A 17500-nucleotide genomic window follows, 5' to 3' on the forward strand; every position below is an offset into this window, starting at 1 on the left:
CAAATAGCCTTTATTGCTACTTTACAATGTAGCTCATCTGTTAGCTTATAGCACACAGATGGTGCAGATTGATCCAGCGGTGGGTGCTTGGTTGTTGAGTAACTTGTGCGCCCTCACTTTTGGACACAGACAAAGCATGGTTGAGTTCTGTTGTGACACGCAGTGAAACGTTGAGGTGACTCGGAGGAGATCGCCCCTGGGTGGGCTGGGACCTCCGAGATCCACCCTGACCTGGGGGACAACAGGGTGGAGAGGAGGGGGGGGGGGGGGGGGGGAGAGGAGGGGGAGGGGGAAGAGGAGGAAAAGGTGAAGGAGGTGGAGGGAGAGGAGGAAGGAGAGGGGGAGGAATGGAGAGAGGGGCAGGAGGAAAAGAGACGGAGGAGGAGAGGTGGAAGAGAACAGGAAGAGGAAGGGGGAGGAGGGGAAGAATGAGGAGGAAGAGGAGAAGGTGAGGCATGAGGAGAGGAAGAAGATGAAGGGGGAGAAGGAGGAGGACATGAGGGGGAGGAGGATGAAGATGGAGGGGAAGAGGACAGGGGAGGAGGGGGGAGGAGGAATATTTGACTGTGGGCAGAGCGTGGGGTGGCTTCCGGCCGGCTTCCTAGTTGTCCAGGTTCATGCACTGATGGGTTTCCTGTAGCGTAGATAATGTGCTGATTGCGAGGGGAGGAGCCGGCTCATTGTTCAGCACTTGTATTGACGTGATGCAAGTCCCCGCCCCGGCCCTCGCACTCTGTGCCCTGCTCCCTCCCCTTTGGCCCGGCGCTTTGTGAGCCAGCCCTGTTCTCAGGAACCCTCCATAGGTGTCCATAGTGGCATGTTGGCTGACCACAGTCGGCCCATGTGTCACATGTGTGGTGTGTGTGTGTGTAGCTGTGTAGCTGTGTGTGTGTGTGTGTGTGTGTGTGTGTGTGTGTGTGTGTGTGTGTGTGTGTGTGTGTGTGTGTGTGTGTGTGTGTGTGTGTGTGTGTGTGTGTGTGTGTGTGTGTGTGTGTGTTTGTGTGAATGGGGAGGCAGGACCAGGGCCTCCTATGTTGCTGTTGTGATTGTTGTTGTTGTCCTGTTGTCGCCGCCTCACTCATCCCTGTGAATGGACTGCTCGGCTCAATAGGAGTGGGCCGTATGTGTGGGTTTGGTCCATCATTCATTTAATTCATTCACCTCCACCACCTCCCATGGGGGGGAGGAGGGGTGGTGTACAAACACTGGAAGTGCATTCATGCTTAATGCATCTCTGTCTCTGCCTCTCTCACTCTCGCTCTCTCTCTTTTACTCTCTAGCTCTCACCCTCTCTCACTATCTCTCGCTCTCTCTCTCTCTCTCTCTCTCTCGCTACGCTGCCCTCTCTCTCTCTCTCTCTCTCTCTCTCTCTCTCTCTCTCTCTCTCTCTCTCTCTCTCTCATCCTCTCTCTCTCTCTCTCTCTCTCGCTACGCTGCCCTCTCTCTCTCTCTCGTCCTCATCTTTTTTCACTCTTCCTCCTCTTGGCAGACATGCTGTGGCCGTCCACGGCTGACAACTTGGCCGGCATCCGGGCCTTTCATGTTCTGTTGGGTTTCATGGAAGATGAATGGTCGTGTTCCTCCGGACTATGCCTTCTTAGCCGGCGACTACAAGCTGACTCTGTAGGCTTTTGGATAAGAGGGGCCCCTGGTACAACGTGTCTCACACACGAACCCACCGTAAACTCACTTTGGGAAGTGGCGAACAAGCACTCCATCACAGGCCGGAATCCCCTTTTTCATGCGGCTTGGCTTCGGAGCGTCGCACAAGAGGAAACAAAGGAATGTGTTGGGTCTGAGTGGATGAGATCTGAATTATGCTTTATTCATGGTAATCGTCTTAGGGGAGTTGAAAAGGCCGGGATCCATTAGCTTAAGCTGTGGATCATTCCAGCACCTCGGACAAAGTTGGAGCACAGCTCTTTGCGTGAAATTCACTTATTCACCACCGTGTCGGGATTACACTGTCCAATTAAGCCATCAATGGATGATTAATTCACCACATCCATCAGTTTCGGGGAAAATAAGAGCATTAAAACAACAGTGTTTTGTCATGCCAGGGCTGCCAACAAGTGGTGGTACAGCTATGCCACAAAGATTAATGCTTGTTGATTTGTAGTAATGGAGTTGGAGGATATTATGGCTTGATGTTAGAGAATGCTGGTTATCCAAAGAAATCTATATCAAGAGTGTTGACAAAGATAGATTCAATTGTTTGTTATTGTTGGATTAAATCGTCAATGCTCGTTCTTTTGCAAATATTAATGCCTTATTAAGAATAGGAAAAGTACAGTTTATTATTATAATTATCTTCACCACCACATCACAACTGAATGTCCAGTAAGAAATCACAATCCTCCGCTTCAACAGGCTTGTTTTACTCTCATACTTTGTGCAAGTGAAGTCCTCCTTCATGGCTATCTGGCCTCGGCTTGGCCATCAGAGCACAAGATCATATCATATCCGTGCACTTTCTATCAACCCTTGAAGGATAATTCAAACTCACTAAAGGTCGAAGAGTGCTCCTGGATGGGGCCTTCCTGAAAGGGGAAAACCTGGTAGTACAGTCAAACACGCACGTGCAACTCTACACAGAAACATTACTGTTGTGTTCTGCAGATATTGAACGGATGAGAATACAGATGACAAAGATATGACAGATTGTGAATGTGTTGGATTGTTTTTATGTGTGTGTGAGGGAGAGAGAGAGAGGGTGGGGGGGAGAGAGAGAGAGAGGGTGAGGAAAAATACTCAGGAGAAGCAGATAGGAGTGAAATCGCTCCGCAGCATCGGTGTGGATCGGCCTCTGTATGGCTGCCTTATCGTTTCCGAGCGGCTGGCTGAGCGCTGATTTATGAGCAGGAATGACAGTGTGCGATAAGAAGGGTTGAGGAGCCTCGCAGGCCTTCCTTAAAGCACCCCACCTGGCTGGCGTTGGAGCAACCGTGACCATGACTTCCTCCTCTCACGCATGTACGCTGCGTGTCTCGTAGATAACCAAACAACGTGTTTTTAATCCAGATCTCGTGCCGCTGCTGTTCGTTTTCTCTTCCGGCTCTCTTTGAGCCTCTGTCTTGCTGTCTTTCTCTCTTTATTATTCTCTCCGTTCACTTCATGCTCTGTCTAACCGTTACTGTTTCTCAAGCCTCCCTCCCTCTCCTGCTTTCTCTATCTCCTACTCTCTCGCACTCCCTCTCCCATTCTCCCTCCTGTTCTCTTCAGCGTCTTGTTATCTCCTGATTCTCAAGTGGGCCTGAGCGTCTCCTTTTAGGGTGTGAGAGTGAGGAACCTGGGAAGTGTTGTTGAGAGTGTGAACCAGAGGGCAAACGGTTATGAATCCCAGATGCCCGGCGATGCAACCACAGTGTTTTTTTTAATATCACGTCATCTCGCGATTGAGAATGTATTATCTCTTCCTCTGCTGCCGAGATATTTTTTCGTGTTGTAACGATGAGATGATTTTCAATGACGGTCATAACATTTGAGTCACACGCAACATTAGATTTTTAGGTCATTTCAAAGGAGCGCATCTATCTTTAACTGGTGCATATCAAGTGTCAACAAGCAGGACATCCATAACATGCCAAACGCATTTGTTGATCAAACGCATGGTTTGCAGTGATTTATGGGAGATGAAAAAGAGAGGAGAAGAATGCAGGGGTCAGGAGGCGATACGTTTGAAAGACTCGATACTGTAGTAGTGACCATGTAGGGCATCTAGGATTCTTCCTGTCCCTCTTGTAGTTTGTTATTTTCTCTCTGTTTATCGTCGAGACGTTGGCAAGCAAACACCGCAATTTCAACGGATCATGTGAACACAAAGTAAAGGACGAGTGTGGAAAGTTTGTCTTTCCTCTGTAAAGTTACCAGTGTTTCTTTTCGAAGTGAACTGAAGCGATTCCAAATTCCTCTCCAAGTCTATCTGAATGGCTGGGCTGCGCACTGACCCTTTTAGTCACGGGTGAGAAAAGGCCACCAGGTCGCGGGGTAGGATGTCCCATCTGTCCATCAAACATGAAAGCGGAGCCCACCAGTGAGCACGGGTGTCTTGAATAGGCGGGGCCAGTGTGTCACTCAGGGAGGGAAGTGGAGTTAACTGTGGGTCCCACAGGCAGACAGTAATCTATAGGTCGTTTAGCGTGTCTGTCAGACCTGGCCATGGCTTTTCTGTAATTGCAGAGTAGGATGAGAAAGTAAGAGAGTGAGGCCCGCCCACTGTACTTCTCATTGGCCATCTCAGACGGTAATGCGTGTCCACATGTTTGGTCTTGAAATGCAGTTCACAGCATATATGGTTACCCAATTGGAATGTGAAATTTTAAATTGGTGGTTGGGACTGCAGAAGAAAATTGTTTCCTCATTGGAAAATAACTCTCTGTATTCCCTGTGCTGTATAGTTAATCACCTTTGACACAATATTACACATTGAATTAAATGAAACATAAAAACCGAATGGCGTTAGTAATAAGGCTTGATAACGTTAATGTTGACAAATTAAGCCCTTGACGTAAATCGCTGTAAATTACACTGCAAAGGGGCATCTGTTTTGCAGTAAACACTGTTAACTATGAAGCTGACGTATGGCTTTGCCATGAAACACTTGTTTATAAACCAACACTAACCCCTCTCCCTTTAATCACTGCCTGTACCTCATTATACCCGGTGCGAGTAAATCTACGACAGCAACATGTCCAGTGTCTGCATTCCTTTGTTCCGCCTCCTCCCTCCCCCAGCGTCTCCCATCTCTCTGCACTGCCACGCCCTCCTCTTGCTCCTCTATTGTGTGTACCAGACATCCTCCATGAGGAGACCCCACAGTCTTGATTGACAGCGGCTCCACACCTCGCATCTTCTCAACATTGGACTGCTGCCTCTCCTCCGCTCTCACCTTCCTCCTCTCCTCTCCTCTCCTCTCCTCTCCTTATTCTCTCGTCTGCTGTCTACTCCGTGTTCAGGTTTTTACTTCATCTTTAGTTCGACTCTCTCTCTCTTATATATTAATATTTATTACTATGTTAATTCTTATCATCTTTATCTCTGTACCTCTCCTTTGAGTCACTGTCACTGCAGCTGTTGCCGCTATGATACCTGAGTTTCCATCCAGGGATAAATAAAGGCTTATCTTATCTTATCATCTCCTCTCCCCACTTCTCTCCGGAGAACAAGCTGTTTGCTTTTTGACTGACTATATTAGACAGAATAGTCAACACAAGAAAATGCCATTTTAAAGTGTGGCAAGATACACATCATTGTTGCTCATGCTCATGCCACTGGTCTACCTCACATGTGAGTAAAAGCATGAGTTCCACGCTGGAGAGAGTTACATCACTGAGCGCCGTCGAGGGAGTTGATCTATCCCACGGAGAGGTGCAAAGCTTCTGAACGTTAATCTAGCGGAGCAGTCCCCAGCGTGCGTCTTATCCTCCTTAGTGTAAGATGGCCTGTTCCACATATTGCAGCTAATCCAAGGAAGGCGTAGGAAAATGCCGCTCATGGTTGCAGGAGTCAGGCCCCGGTGAGTGAGTTGAGGAGGGAAGAACAACACTGAGTTTGGTTTCCTTCCAAGCATTAAGTGGAGAGCTCCAGTATTTACCTGTGCTAACAACCCAGGAGCTTTCTATGTTTGCCGGTTAATGTGTTGTTTATCATGGCCATGTTCGAAAGAAAACAAACCCTTTTGGTTCCTTTGACTCATGAAATACATGAATAGCAGAACGGTGCACTGGACCTGTTTCCAAATGACTTTGTTGCTATGGACTTCGTTTGAGAAGCAAGGGAAAAGCAAAGCTGACCTTTCTGTAATCAACTTGATAATAACCCATTCTGGTGACGCCTTCTTCTGAACGCAAGCGTCATTCTAGCGAACTCGTCCTGTCCTAAGCTCCTTTCAGTGGCAACCTTCTAGAATAAAGCAGACAGCCCCAACGTCGTATCCCTCGCGGTCTCCAGCTCAGAGCATGCGTGTATTTCGATATCCATGCCTCATGACTATGTATGTTAGCCGCGGTCTTTTGTGCCCGAGCTTCCATCTGCCGCCGACTCAACAGAAAGCATGTCCGCCGATGGGACAGGCCCCCACCCCCGGGGGCCCTCGCTCTGAGGGCCCGCCTGAGGGCCACGCCACGCTGCTTAACAGGCGGCCACCTCGCTCCTTTCATCGGCTCGTCTCGTGGCTGTCTCTTGGCATTAGCGGAGCAGAGCCGGCGCTGTGCGTTGACGCGTACCTGGTCGGGGGGTGCGACCTTCTCTTTGTCTCAGGCGGACACAGAGGTCAAGTGGGGTGTCGGCAGCGGCAGGACAGGGGGTGTCTCGTCGGCAGATGGGCCTCTGATCGTCTTCCATTAGGGGTTTGTTGTGTTATGACCGCCCCCTTCTCCACAGACATGGGTGACTCCTAGGCCTTAGCAACACCTCCCCCCCCCTCCCCCCCCTCCACCGGTCATTGGTCCTTTAGATGAGAAGGAATTCGGAGGTCACTGTTGCACCTCGAAGCCCCCCCCCATTCACTAGTTCATTAAAACGAAAGGTTAGCACAGTTTTACGGGAGCGCGGGGGGGGCCCCGAGGCATTCTGGGATCTGGCTGGGTGTCATTAGCCCGGTCTTTCAGCACATCTCTGTCCTCACGCCATACTCAGACGCTATTTATGGGTGAACCAAAAAGCAACCCGTCCGTGGCGAAAACATTTAGTTATTGCACACATCCTGGATGGATGTCCCCCATCACTCTTTACACCTGTGGCATGCTGGGTGCTAAAGAAAGGCGGCCGGGGAGCAGCAAAGCGAGGCATGCCTTATCTCAGGGAACTGGTATGCAGACAGAGGAGCCGGTGGACGCTGGCAGGATCAGACAAGCCGCTGAAAGAAAACAGGGAAGGTGTCGAAGAAAGCTGTGGAATGATTGAAAACTGCATTATTATTCCCCCACACATTAGGAAGGTAGCTTCCAGATAAATGTCCCGATGACTTAGTCTTCTGTGCGGCTGCCATGAAAACGCCTATCAACGTTTGTTTTCAAGGTAATGTTTTGGTAACAAGGTAAGGTCGGTGGAAACGCTATCTACCGAGACGGCAAGGGGCAGGGCAGGTAAATGGTAAAACATGTTTGGGGAAATGTTTCCACATCATTCGTCATTGCGAGATGGCTGTGTTTGATTTATGTTTAGTCACACTGGAAGCAGCTTTTGGGCTTATCCAATTTTGGCCACAACATAACTTTGCAATGGAGCATCCTATGAATGCACGATTGCAATGACTGAAGCTGATGCATAAAACAGCCGGAGCAAACCATAGCTGTGGACAGAGTATCAAGTACAAAGTTCCATACCATATGCATGTTCATCCTAAGAACTTGCTACATTATAACTCTATTTGCTGGAAAAAGCTTTGTCTTTACTTGTACAGAACACTTGTGAGCTAGTTATACACACGACTGCTGTGGACAGCTAGCGGGAGCCTGCTCTGTAATTCCTATCCTGTTTTCTTCTGGAAAACACAGAACTTGGCTCGTGAGAACGTCTCACTTTGGCCCTGCACCCTTCCGCTCTCCCACCTCTAAGCTGGTGTGTGAGATCTCTGTCAGGGTTCGAGGGAGTGCTCACCAAGGCTGTTTTGTGCTCCGGTAGAGTCAGGATTTCAGTACGCATCACAGAATCCTATTGGACCTTTGTAGGAAACGCTGTTTCAAAAAGAACGGAGGTCTGAGTGGTCTCTGGCCCCTCAGCAGTGGCGGTGGTGGGAGTTCAAGCTCCTCTGGGGAGGGGGTCCCACCCCCTATGGAGGGGTCTCACCCGCCCACTGAAGGGGGTCCCAACCTCCCACTGGAGGGGGTCCCAGCTTCTCAGTGAAGGGGGTCTCAGCCTCTCTGTGGAGGGGGGTCCCAGCCCATCCGTGGAGGCCGCATAGAAGAGCTCTCTGTGACGTCTCGGCGTCAGCCGCAGAGATTCCGCGGCCCCTCCGCTGCCGACTTTGATAAATGGAGGCTCTTAGGTCGGCTGTCAGACTCCTGCACCCAGGGGACCCTTCCTTCCATTCTCACCCGTCTAACACACGGCTCACTACGGGGGGCGGCGGGGGGGGGGCTGAAAAATGACCTGAGAGGAGAGGGTGGATTCCCAGTATTGGCCTGGAGACCAGAGGGTGGAACACCCAGAGAGGGGAGAAGGGGATGTTGTCCCCCGTGGCTCTTGAATCAACATTCACTCCTAATGGCCACTCTAATTTCACATCCTAATTACCCCCCCCCCTCCTCCCCCCCTCCCCTTCCACCTCAGATTTCCTGCAGCCAGAGCCCACATTGGCCGTGACCTTCATACTGCTGGAGGGTTGAGAGCTAGTGGATCTAGCCTGGGCTGCCTTTTGGTTCAAACCACCAGACAGCAGATGAACCGGTTGCAGGCCAAGCGTCGGATGGGCATAAAACCATACATACTGTTGAATGGATTCCTCCATGAAAGCGTCTTGCTTTGGTGCGGCTCATTGTATGAGCGTTGTTTGCTCTAAGTTTCTTGGGGGGGGGGGGGGGGGGGGGGGGTTGGGGTATGGGTCAAGGGTCAGCCAAGGAGAAGGCTATTTCACTCACTCCGGCTCACTCCTCTCCCCCCCATTATTCAGCGCTCCTCTAATCCCTCTCACCTCTGTTGTCTCTGCTGCCCGCCGCCATCTCGGCCGCACCGCCCGGCCCCAGCGCTGCCAGACATAGCAGCGCGTTACGACAACAAACACCTCTTCATCATCATTACAGGGCATGCTGCATCTGCACTACACACACACACACACGCACACGATGAACACACACACACACGCACACACACACACACACACACACACACACCAAAACACAATGGCTAGCCATGGGCCCGACAGGATTGGGCATTTTGTAAACAGCTCACGGTAGCCAAGCAGGGCTTTCCCTGTTCCCCTCCAACCGAGGGATTACTCCATGAAGACAGACAGAGAGAGCCAGGCAGGGTGACTTACCGAGTTGATGCAAGGCAAGGCTTTACGGTATTAAAGGCTCTGCCGGAATATGGATTTGCCATCCCACTTGGCATTTCTCGGCTTCTTCTGTCTGTAATAATCGTAAGACAAATGATTAAAAAAATGTGTGGCTCTAATTGCGTTATCCGGCCTTGTTCTTTTATTGCAGTGGAAAACAGGATTACATTACGTGGGAAGAGTTCACGTGGAAAATGATATTTTGCCTGTTCACTTCGCCTTCCGTTGTTCTCTCCCTCCTCTCTTAGTCCCCCCGTGACCACGTTCTAATGGAGAGCGAGTCACGTAGGCTTAATCTGGTGTCTGTTCACAGTCTCTTGTCAAAACATCCCACCCAGGCCTCCCCAGCCCCCCCTCCTGCACCAGGCGCCCCGACTCTGCTAGATAATCCTGATTAGGCTGAGATGTGTAAAAAGGCCACGATGAGCCTTCACCTTGGAACCCTATACCGACCTCTGACCTTTCACCTGTGCCCCCTAGGGCGCGGTTTGAGGCAGCTGTCCACCCTGGCACTGGGTCTTGAAGGGAAGGAGTGTTTGTAGAAGCCAGAACTGTAATGGATGGACTCAGATGATAATCTTCCAGTATGAATTGAATTCCCATCTGGTTTTCACAATGCTGGCTCTGTACTCCTGTGTCTTTGGCTATTGTTGAACATTTTGACTGTTATATCGCTTCACCAGGCATTCATCTCGCACACAGGCAGAGCGTCTGGGGAAACTCTCTTTCATTTTTTTTTTTATAATGAGACCTCAAATATCCCGAAGCAGACATTCAATTGGCTGCAAGATAGAAAAGCACCCAGGAACACCCAAGAATGAGCAACCACTCTTTCACAAGATTGCGTGCAAAAGCCTGGCAATGCAGGATAACTTCTTCTGTTCAGTCCTGGAAGTCTGCTGTAAATGCTCTGTCTTCATTTTGATTGCTCCACATAAAGTGAAATGCTACATATAAAGGTTAGTTGTGCAGGCGGGGAATGGAGCAACAAGACTCTCAAAGACATTTAACTATGTGACCTTTCCTGACAGATGAACTAAAGATCCTGCTCTTTGTCCCAGATGCTTTCATTAACCCCTCCTGTCGTCCACATCGGGCAGAAATAGATTTGTTATAATCTCTCGACTCCCCTCAGCAACTGAGTGTCCTTGTCAAATCAATACTCCCGGAGTCTTGACTAGGGCCGCCGGTGACAGGTGTCTCCTCCTTGGTGTCAGGATCAGGGAGTTCTAACGCTGTTCCTATTTAGACACACATGTGCACACACGCACACAGAGGGCACGCAAACACACACCAGAACACCTCACACGCGCCGCGGCATCCAAAGCAGAGGTCCGTGAAGAGCATCGGAGTGACAGCATCAGGAAGCTCCCTGATACCACGTAATCTGGTGCCAATTATTCCTCCCTGACAGGCCCAGGTAAACAGCAATCAGCTCCCCTGACATGTGTTCAGAGTCAACAGGCCCCGCGCCGGCGGGTGGTGCTGAGGGGCTGATTATGAGGTGCTGACAGGGACTACACACAAACGCTGCTGTTCCACGGACAAGAGGCTTCCCCGGCCCGTCCTACGTCCCCTTCTGTCTCTCTCCCTCTCTGGCCGCTCCTCTCGATGCCTCTCACCACGTTTGATTCCAGTGCGCATCATTCACAAGACAAGGCATCTACGACTTCAGCGTAGGCGCGTCACAAACACACGGTCTCTGTCCAACCTTGAGGTGGCAGCCCATGAGCAGGCAGAGAGCGAGGTGAGGCCTCCACCTCTGCCTGATGAGAACACCAGAGGCATGGAGGGTTTGGTCAACATGCCCGGGAGGCCTGGCCAGGTATGTGGGACTTTCGGCTGTCAACACCCCTGTCCCGTTCTTTCTCCCCCCAGAACCCTCACCCGGGGCCGGCTTAGAGAGCTGGCCCCGGAGGAGCTTTCCCTCCTGGTCGTCTGAACCAGTGAGCTACTGTTGAGCGCGCCAGGGCATTGGCCTTACAGGGGGATTTAAAATCAAATCAACGCAGGTTACAGGGATTTAGAACCAATCAGATTTGGATTTTTTCCAAACATGGAATGCCGTGGTTCGCTGTCAATGCAATATACTCATGTATGTCCATGTTCAAGGATTCATTATGTGAGGTTAAACCGGTGCACTAGTACGTTTTCAGGACCCCATGGAAATGTGATCCAAATGATGCAGTCAATTTCCCACCTTTGTGATGTTCGCGTTATGCACAGACGCGCACACACGCACACACACGCACGTCTGGCCACCTAGTGCTGCTGGCCAACATATCGGTGGGTGCAGGGGGATCACACCAACAACAGGTGGACAGAATACTAGACTCTGGCTCAGCTTACCAGCAGATGTCTTTGATATTCTAGGATTGCTTCGAGAATAGTTAATGGGCTTTAATAGAGGAACGTTTATCGTCATCGCTGTACGCGTTGGTGGGACATAGCGAGACGCATATGCAGATGTACACACAAACACGCACGCGTACACACACACACACACACACACACACACACAGTGTCTGCTAGTGATTACAAAAGCCGGTGTGTTATCCACAGTGACGTACACCAGATCCTAGGGGTCTTACGGACAGACACTTGTGTCTTTATCCGTTTCTTATTTACTGGTTACCAGTGGCTGTGATTTAGCTTGGTTTTTTCTCATCTCTCATGATTTGGGAGGTAGGAGCTTCTACACGTGAGGCGCAGCAGACCAGAGGGGGGGGGGCGCTCCAGACAAAGGAGTTCAGCTGAAAAGAGAGCAGCGGGGAGACATGGAGATAGTGTTCACCTCCTGCCCTTAGTGCACCACGGCGAAGCCTTTTGTGTAAAAAAAACCTCACTTGTTCTCATGGATCCCCATGAATAACTTGAAATTCATGGGAAATATAATTGCCGATTTAAAAAAAGTTGGGTTTTATCAGTCCCGAGTCCCGACCTCTTCCCAGCGCTCCAGGTGAAACACAATTCTTTTTGAGTATGGCGTAGGAGTGTAACAGTGGACATTGGGTTTCCATAATGATGTTAACGGCCAGGAACAGTGGCGGAACCCAAGTCCTTTGCGTTGAGTTCTGGGGAATCCGTTTTGCTCTTGTGGTGAGTGCTCTTAAGTTTCACGGCGGTGCGGGGTAATCTGGTTTAGACACAGGATCAGATACAATGACATGGTATTATGCTGAGGATTAATGAGGACTTAGAGCTTTTCTCACTAACCGCAGCTCTGCACTCCACCACACACACACACACACACACACAGACACCCACACACACTTGATGTATAGTATTTTTATGTGTCCGTGCTTCCCTTCATACCAATTCCGATGCTGGACACATTGGGTGTGTCTTCATGACTCAAGCCTGTTTAGTCAACCGGAGGGTTTGTGTTTTACCAGTTGGCCGGAGCCCTATTTTCTTCTCCTTCTTCGCTATTGTTCACAAACAACGTCGTCGGACATATTTCTGTCTGTCAACGGTCGTTGACTTTAACCTGCAGTTTGCTTTGGAAAGGAACGTGAGAAATGGAATGGTGTATATTTTAGGAACGCTGTTCAACGCAGGGCGCTTTCCAAAATACAATTACATGACCTACACTGCCTGCGCAACAAACCACAGGAGACTGGCTATGTTAACTATGGCAGCGGGCGGGCAGTTCCCAATACGTTTTCCCCCACTTTAGACATTATTTACACACTGTGTATTTTATTAATCCACTGCTCCTCAGGAGACTCCTCCAGCCCTTAATGCAACGTTGTTCTTACATTAACACGGAAGACTTTATCAACCCTCTGCTGTTATTAAAACCTGGAATAATATTGTTCAGAACGCATGAATCATTGCAATGAACTATAGATCATCGGACGCTGTTGATTTTGAATCTTTTTGGATTCGAAGGGCCCCGATTCAGTCGCCAGCGTGAGCACTAATGTGCCTGAGTAGTAATAAAAGATGTCTGTCCCAAAATAAAGGGATATAGATAAAGATGGTGCTGGACTCCGGCCAGAGGAGTGGTGGGAGGCCGGCCAGCCTTAAGATACCAACACGGCTTGGCAGCTGATGTGTGGCGCTCTGACTGGGGGAGCACTGTCGGTTGGTGGAGTCGTAAGGAGGTGGCGGTACCAACCGTCACGTTGGCTTGTGCTGTGACCTTGACCGCTTGACCCCCCGCGGCCCGTCGGACAGATGGGGGCTGGCGGTGACCACCAACGCACTGCCGTTCAGATGACCCTGGGTGCTAATCTGAGTGCAGGGGTGATGTATGTGGACCGCTGTCGGCCCGTGACGTCTGGGGTCCTCTTAAGCAGCCCTCTCTGGTGTCCACTTCCAGGGGCGGAGCTACAGCCCCCCCCCCCTAACATTGACAACACAACACTACGGGGATGGCAGGCCTTGGTGTTTATAGACCCAGGCTGACAGACACACACACACACACACACATGCACACACACACACACACACATTCACACTTGTGTGTGTGTGTGTCTTTGTGAACATGTGTGCGAGTGTGTGCATGTGTGTGTGTGTGTGTGTATCTGTGTGTATGTGTGTGTGTGTGTGTGTGTGTGTGTGTGTGTGTGTGTGTGTGTGTGTGTGTGTGTGTGTGTGTGTGTGTGTGTGTGTGTGTGTGTGTGTGAACATGTATGTGTGATTGTGCTAAAGTGTTCGTGTGTGTGTGAACATGTATGTGGGATTGTGTGAAAGTGTGTGTGCTGTTGCATGTGTGTGTGCGTGTGCTGTTGCATGTGTGTGCATGTGCGTGTGAGTGTATGTGTGCTCGTGTTCCTCTGTCTGTCTGTGTGTCTGCATGTGTCCATCGGTTTGTCTGTCTGTGTGACTGCGTGTGTGTGTGTGTGTGTGTGTGTGTGTGTGTGTGTGAGTGTGTGTGTGTATGTATGTGCATCTGTCCGTCTGTCTGTGTGGGTGTGTGTTCATGGAGGACACTCCTCTCGGTGTGTGTGTGTGTGTGTGTGTGTGTGTGTGTGTGTGTGTGTGTGTGTGTGTGTGATTAGGTGTTCATGGAGGACACTCCTCTACGTGTGTGTGTGTGTGTGTGTGTGTGTGTGTGTGTGTGTGTGTGTGTGTGTGTGTGTGTGTGTGTGTGTGTGTGTGTGCGTGTGTGTGTGTGCGTACGTGTGTGTGTGTGTGCAGGGAGGACACTCCGCTACGTATGTACAGTATGTTTATTCATGCGGTCATCTGGATCCGGTGTCCATTTTGGATCCGAGCTGTCGTCAGGCGGCCATCAGAGGCTGCACCTGTGTCCTCGCTCTGGTTACTGCTCCTCCGTCGCGCCAGCAGGAGCCCTCTGTCTTTATAACACGCGTTCAACTCCTTCATATGAGTCAAATAGAGCTATTTTAAAACCAAAACCCTATAAATTCAGATTCCCCTGCTTATATGGTGTTAGCTGAGAAGCGGCCTGTCAATGAATTCTGGACATTACCAGGCCTCACAGTGGAGAACGTTATATTCTCATAAAACCACTTTGTCAAGAGCCAAGCCAGGGGAATGCAACGTTTAGGCCGTGCACCATATCTGGGGATACCACGTGAGCAGGGATCGTTTTTAATGTGCAACACTACCTGCTTCGACTATTAATATGTACAAGCTTTATATATGGATGTATATATATATTTATGTGCTTCCATGAATCTTCCATGTTGTGATCTGTAAGCATCATAATAAAATCAGGCAGATCCATTTCATTGTGCACACAATCTATCCGCCTTACAGAACACATATAGGACAGTGATGGGAACCCGAGACCCCGACATCACATGTACTGCATCACTTGGAGTGTTGCTTTGAAAAACGGTCTTAACGAGAAAGAGGACCACCGAGTGTGGCGATCCACTTCACCATGAGCCTCTCTCTCTCTCTCTCACAGCGCCTCGTCTACGCAGGGGCGCCGGGATAGGGTAGTCAGTGTAGTCGCGGGGTCCCTTTTGTCCCTACCCTCCCGTCTGGAACACGATCGCGACCTCCATTCTGGGGGCCCGGGGACACAAGGGGCTGGATGGATCAGCTTTCCCCCCAAAGTATCCTCGAGATGCCCGGAGAGATAGAGTTAACACAGGCAGACATATGTAGCGATAGAGCAAATAGAGTGGTGGTGGGGGGGGGGGGGGGGGGGGGGGTAGGGAACTGCAATATACTCTCGTTTGAAAAGCTTGTCTCACGTGCCTCCACTCTAATGGGGCCGTTTTCATACCGACCGGGTTGTGGAGAGATGGGAGGCAGGGGCTTCCACGGGGACGCTTTCTGTGCTCCAGACTCTTTTTCTGGGCCGATGCCTTAGAAACCCACTGAACCAGCACCAACGTGTGTGGTTGTGTGTGTGTGTGTGTGTGTGTGTGTGTGTGTGTGTGTGTGTGTGTGTGTGTGTGTGTGTGTGTGTGTGTGTGTGTGTGTGTGTGTGTGTGTGTGTGTGTGCGTGTGTGTGTGTGTGCGCATGTGAGTGTGTTTTGGATAAGTAAATGTATTTGTAAAACAAATCGATACACAAACAGCCACAAAAAGTCGTACAAATCAATTTTACCATCAACAAATCTATTTTCCAATTTCCAGTGATACGGGGGCCATAGAGAAGTAGGAATGCAGCAGTGTGGGGGGGCTCTGAGATGGCACAGACTCGTAGAGAGCTTTGTAGAAACAGTCTCACACTTTCGAGGTAGAACTACAGTTGGAACCGTCACAGTTGGTCAGATAAGGCAAGTGAAAAGTTCTGCGTAGGTCTCACAATAATGAATGCACACCGTTGAAAGATATTCCAACGGTGCGCAGCACAACGGAACGAGGTCTTTTTGTTTTTACCAAATGTCCTTTGATTTGCGCATGTGAACGAGAAACGCCTCATGTAATATAACAAATGATGTCATATGAGCGGACAGGCTCAGGGGCCACCTGTAGAGACCATGGGGCCACCTGAAGGGACCCAGGGGCCACCTGTAGAGATCCAGGGCGGATGGACCTGTCGGAAGGAAAGAACAGGGGGAATAATTCACCAAATTGAAGATTGTCTCCCCGCTTTGCCTTTTCCAGACACAAACTGCTACTTGCTTGTTGTAAATCTTCCAGTTTGACTACAAGATTGGGATATGTTTTGGGTTCCTGTCAAGTTGTATAAAACCATTCAGAGTCTTTGGCTTTGGCAGACCAGAATCCCATAATATCAGGCTATCATGTCGGAGCTGCCATGTAAAACAAACTTGCGTTTTAATGACAGCTACTGCGAGTTTAGCTAGCAAGGTCTGTGGACTCGTTTTGGAAAGATTATTTCATAAGTGGCGTGCATGGCACCGGTTTCTGTATGTGTTGGGGCCACGTTTTGTTTGGACTGAGAAAGCGGGGGATATATCACTTCAACAAAAAGGTATTTCCATTACATTTGGCGAACAATGGCCGCCGCCCTGCTGGCCAAACGCAGCTCTCTGGACAAATCTCCTCTGACCAATTTAGCCGTCCACATTTTGAGAATCGCTCCATTTTAGGCAAAGGTTTTGTAAGCTTACAGGATTGGAAACAGCTTAAATATAAAGCCGCTTTTTGTTTTTTAAGTGTCCACTCTGGTCCTTTTTTTCCCCGACAGAGCTGAGGTCCACCGGCACCGCCCACCACTTCTCCTTCCTGCTCAACTCGTCAGACTACCGGATCCTGCGCATGGACGAGGACCACGACCGCATGTACGTGGGCAGCAAGGACTACCTACTGTCCCTGGACCTGCACGACATCAACAAGGAGCCACTCATAGTAAGACACAGCGACGCACTGTGTCTCTCATTAAAAGTTATTTTAGTATGGCGTTTCAAATGATTATGTATTCCTTGTCTCCCCCCCCAGATCCACTGGCCTGTGGCCCCCCAGAGGAAGACAGAGTGTGTGTTGTCAGGGAAGGACACTAATGTAAGTTCTACCGTGGATTTGGTGTGTGCGCTGCTACTGTTTTATTGCAGTACATTTATGTACTGACGCTTGTATCCTAAACAAGTGCAAAAAAACACGCAAAAGTGCAATCAACCATGAGGATACAAGGCAGAAGTTGAAACAATCATCCGAGTACATAATATACATCTAATTAGCAAACTGCTTCACGTGCCACGTTTAAGAAAAAGAAAATAGAGAATGCTTTGTTTTTGTATTGCGTCGTTACTATGCAATAGAACAATGTTATTATCTTACATCTAGCTCTATTTTAACAATGCTACCCCGGAACGAGTGAGTGAACAGAAAAGCTAAATTATGCAAAACACATACCAAACATCTGTCGTCCAGACACTTAATCAATAACATCCCCAGATATCCCAAAAATGTCCAATAGTTACGAGTGGGCCCTTTACGGAGTCCAGAGGAAGTCACACCAGATGTCTCCCACGTCCGCTGTGCCTCTCAACACACCTGAAGTTCATTTCTCCAGGAACCCGGGGAGCTCAGAAATGTAAATGTGGCGCCGAGGCCTCTGAAGGAGGCCCTTCAGCGCTGCAGGAGAGCGCCTCTCACACTTTATTT

At 49.7% G+C, this 17500-nt stretch overlaps 1 protein-coding gene across 4 annotated transcripts in view; it reads left to right on the forward strand.

Annotated features, from left to right (window-relative positions):
• Window positions 1-17500, forward strand: part of sema3fa (sema domain, immunoglobulin domain (Ig), short basic domain, secreted, (semaphorin) 3Fa) — a 45747-nt gene that overhangs the window by 6462 nt on the left and 21785 nt on the right. For all 4 annotated transcript variants that reach the window (XM_060069345.1, XM_060069348.1, XM_060069347.1 and 1 more), the window contains exons 3-4: window positions 16584-16744; window positions 16835-16897. In XM_060069345.1, coding sequence (XP_059925328.1) covers window positions 16584-16744; window positions 16835-16897 — 224 coding nt within the window. The remainder of the gene's footprint in view (window positions 1-16583; window positions 16745-16834; window positions 16898-17500) is intronic.

This window comes from Gadus macrocephalus, chromosome 13 (genome assembly GCF_031168955.1).
Source record: "Gadus macrocephalus chromosome 13, ASM3116895v1".
In the NCBI taxonomy this organism is placed as follows: domain Eukaryota; kingdom Metazoa; phylum Chordata; class Actinopteri; order Gadiformes; family Gadidae; genus Gadus; species Gadus macrocephalus.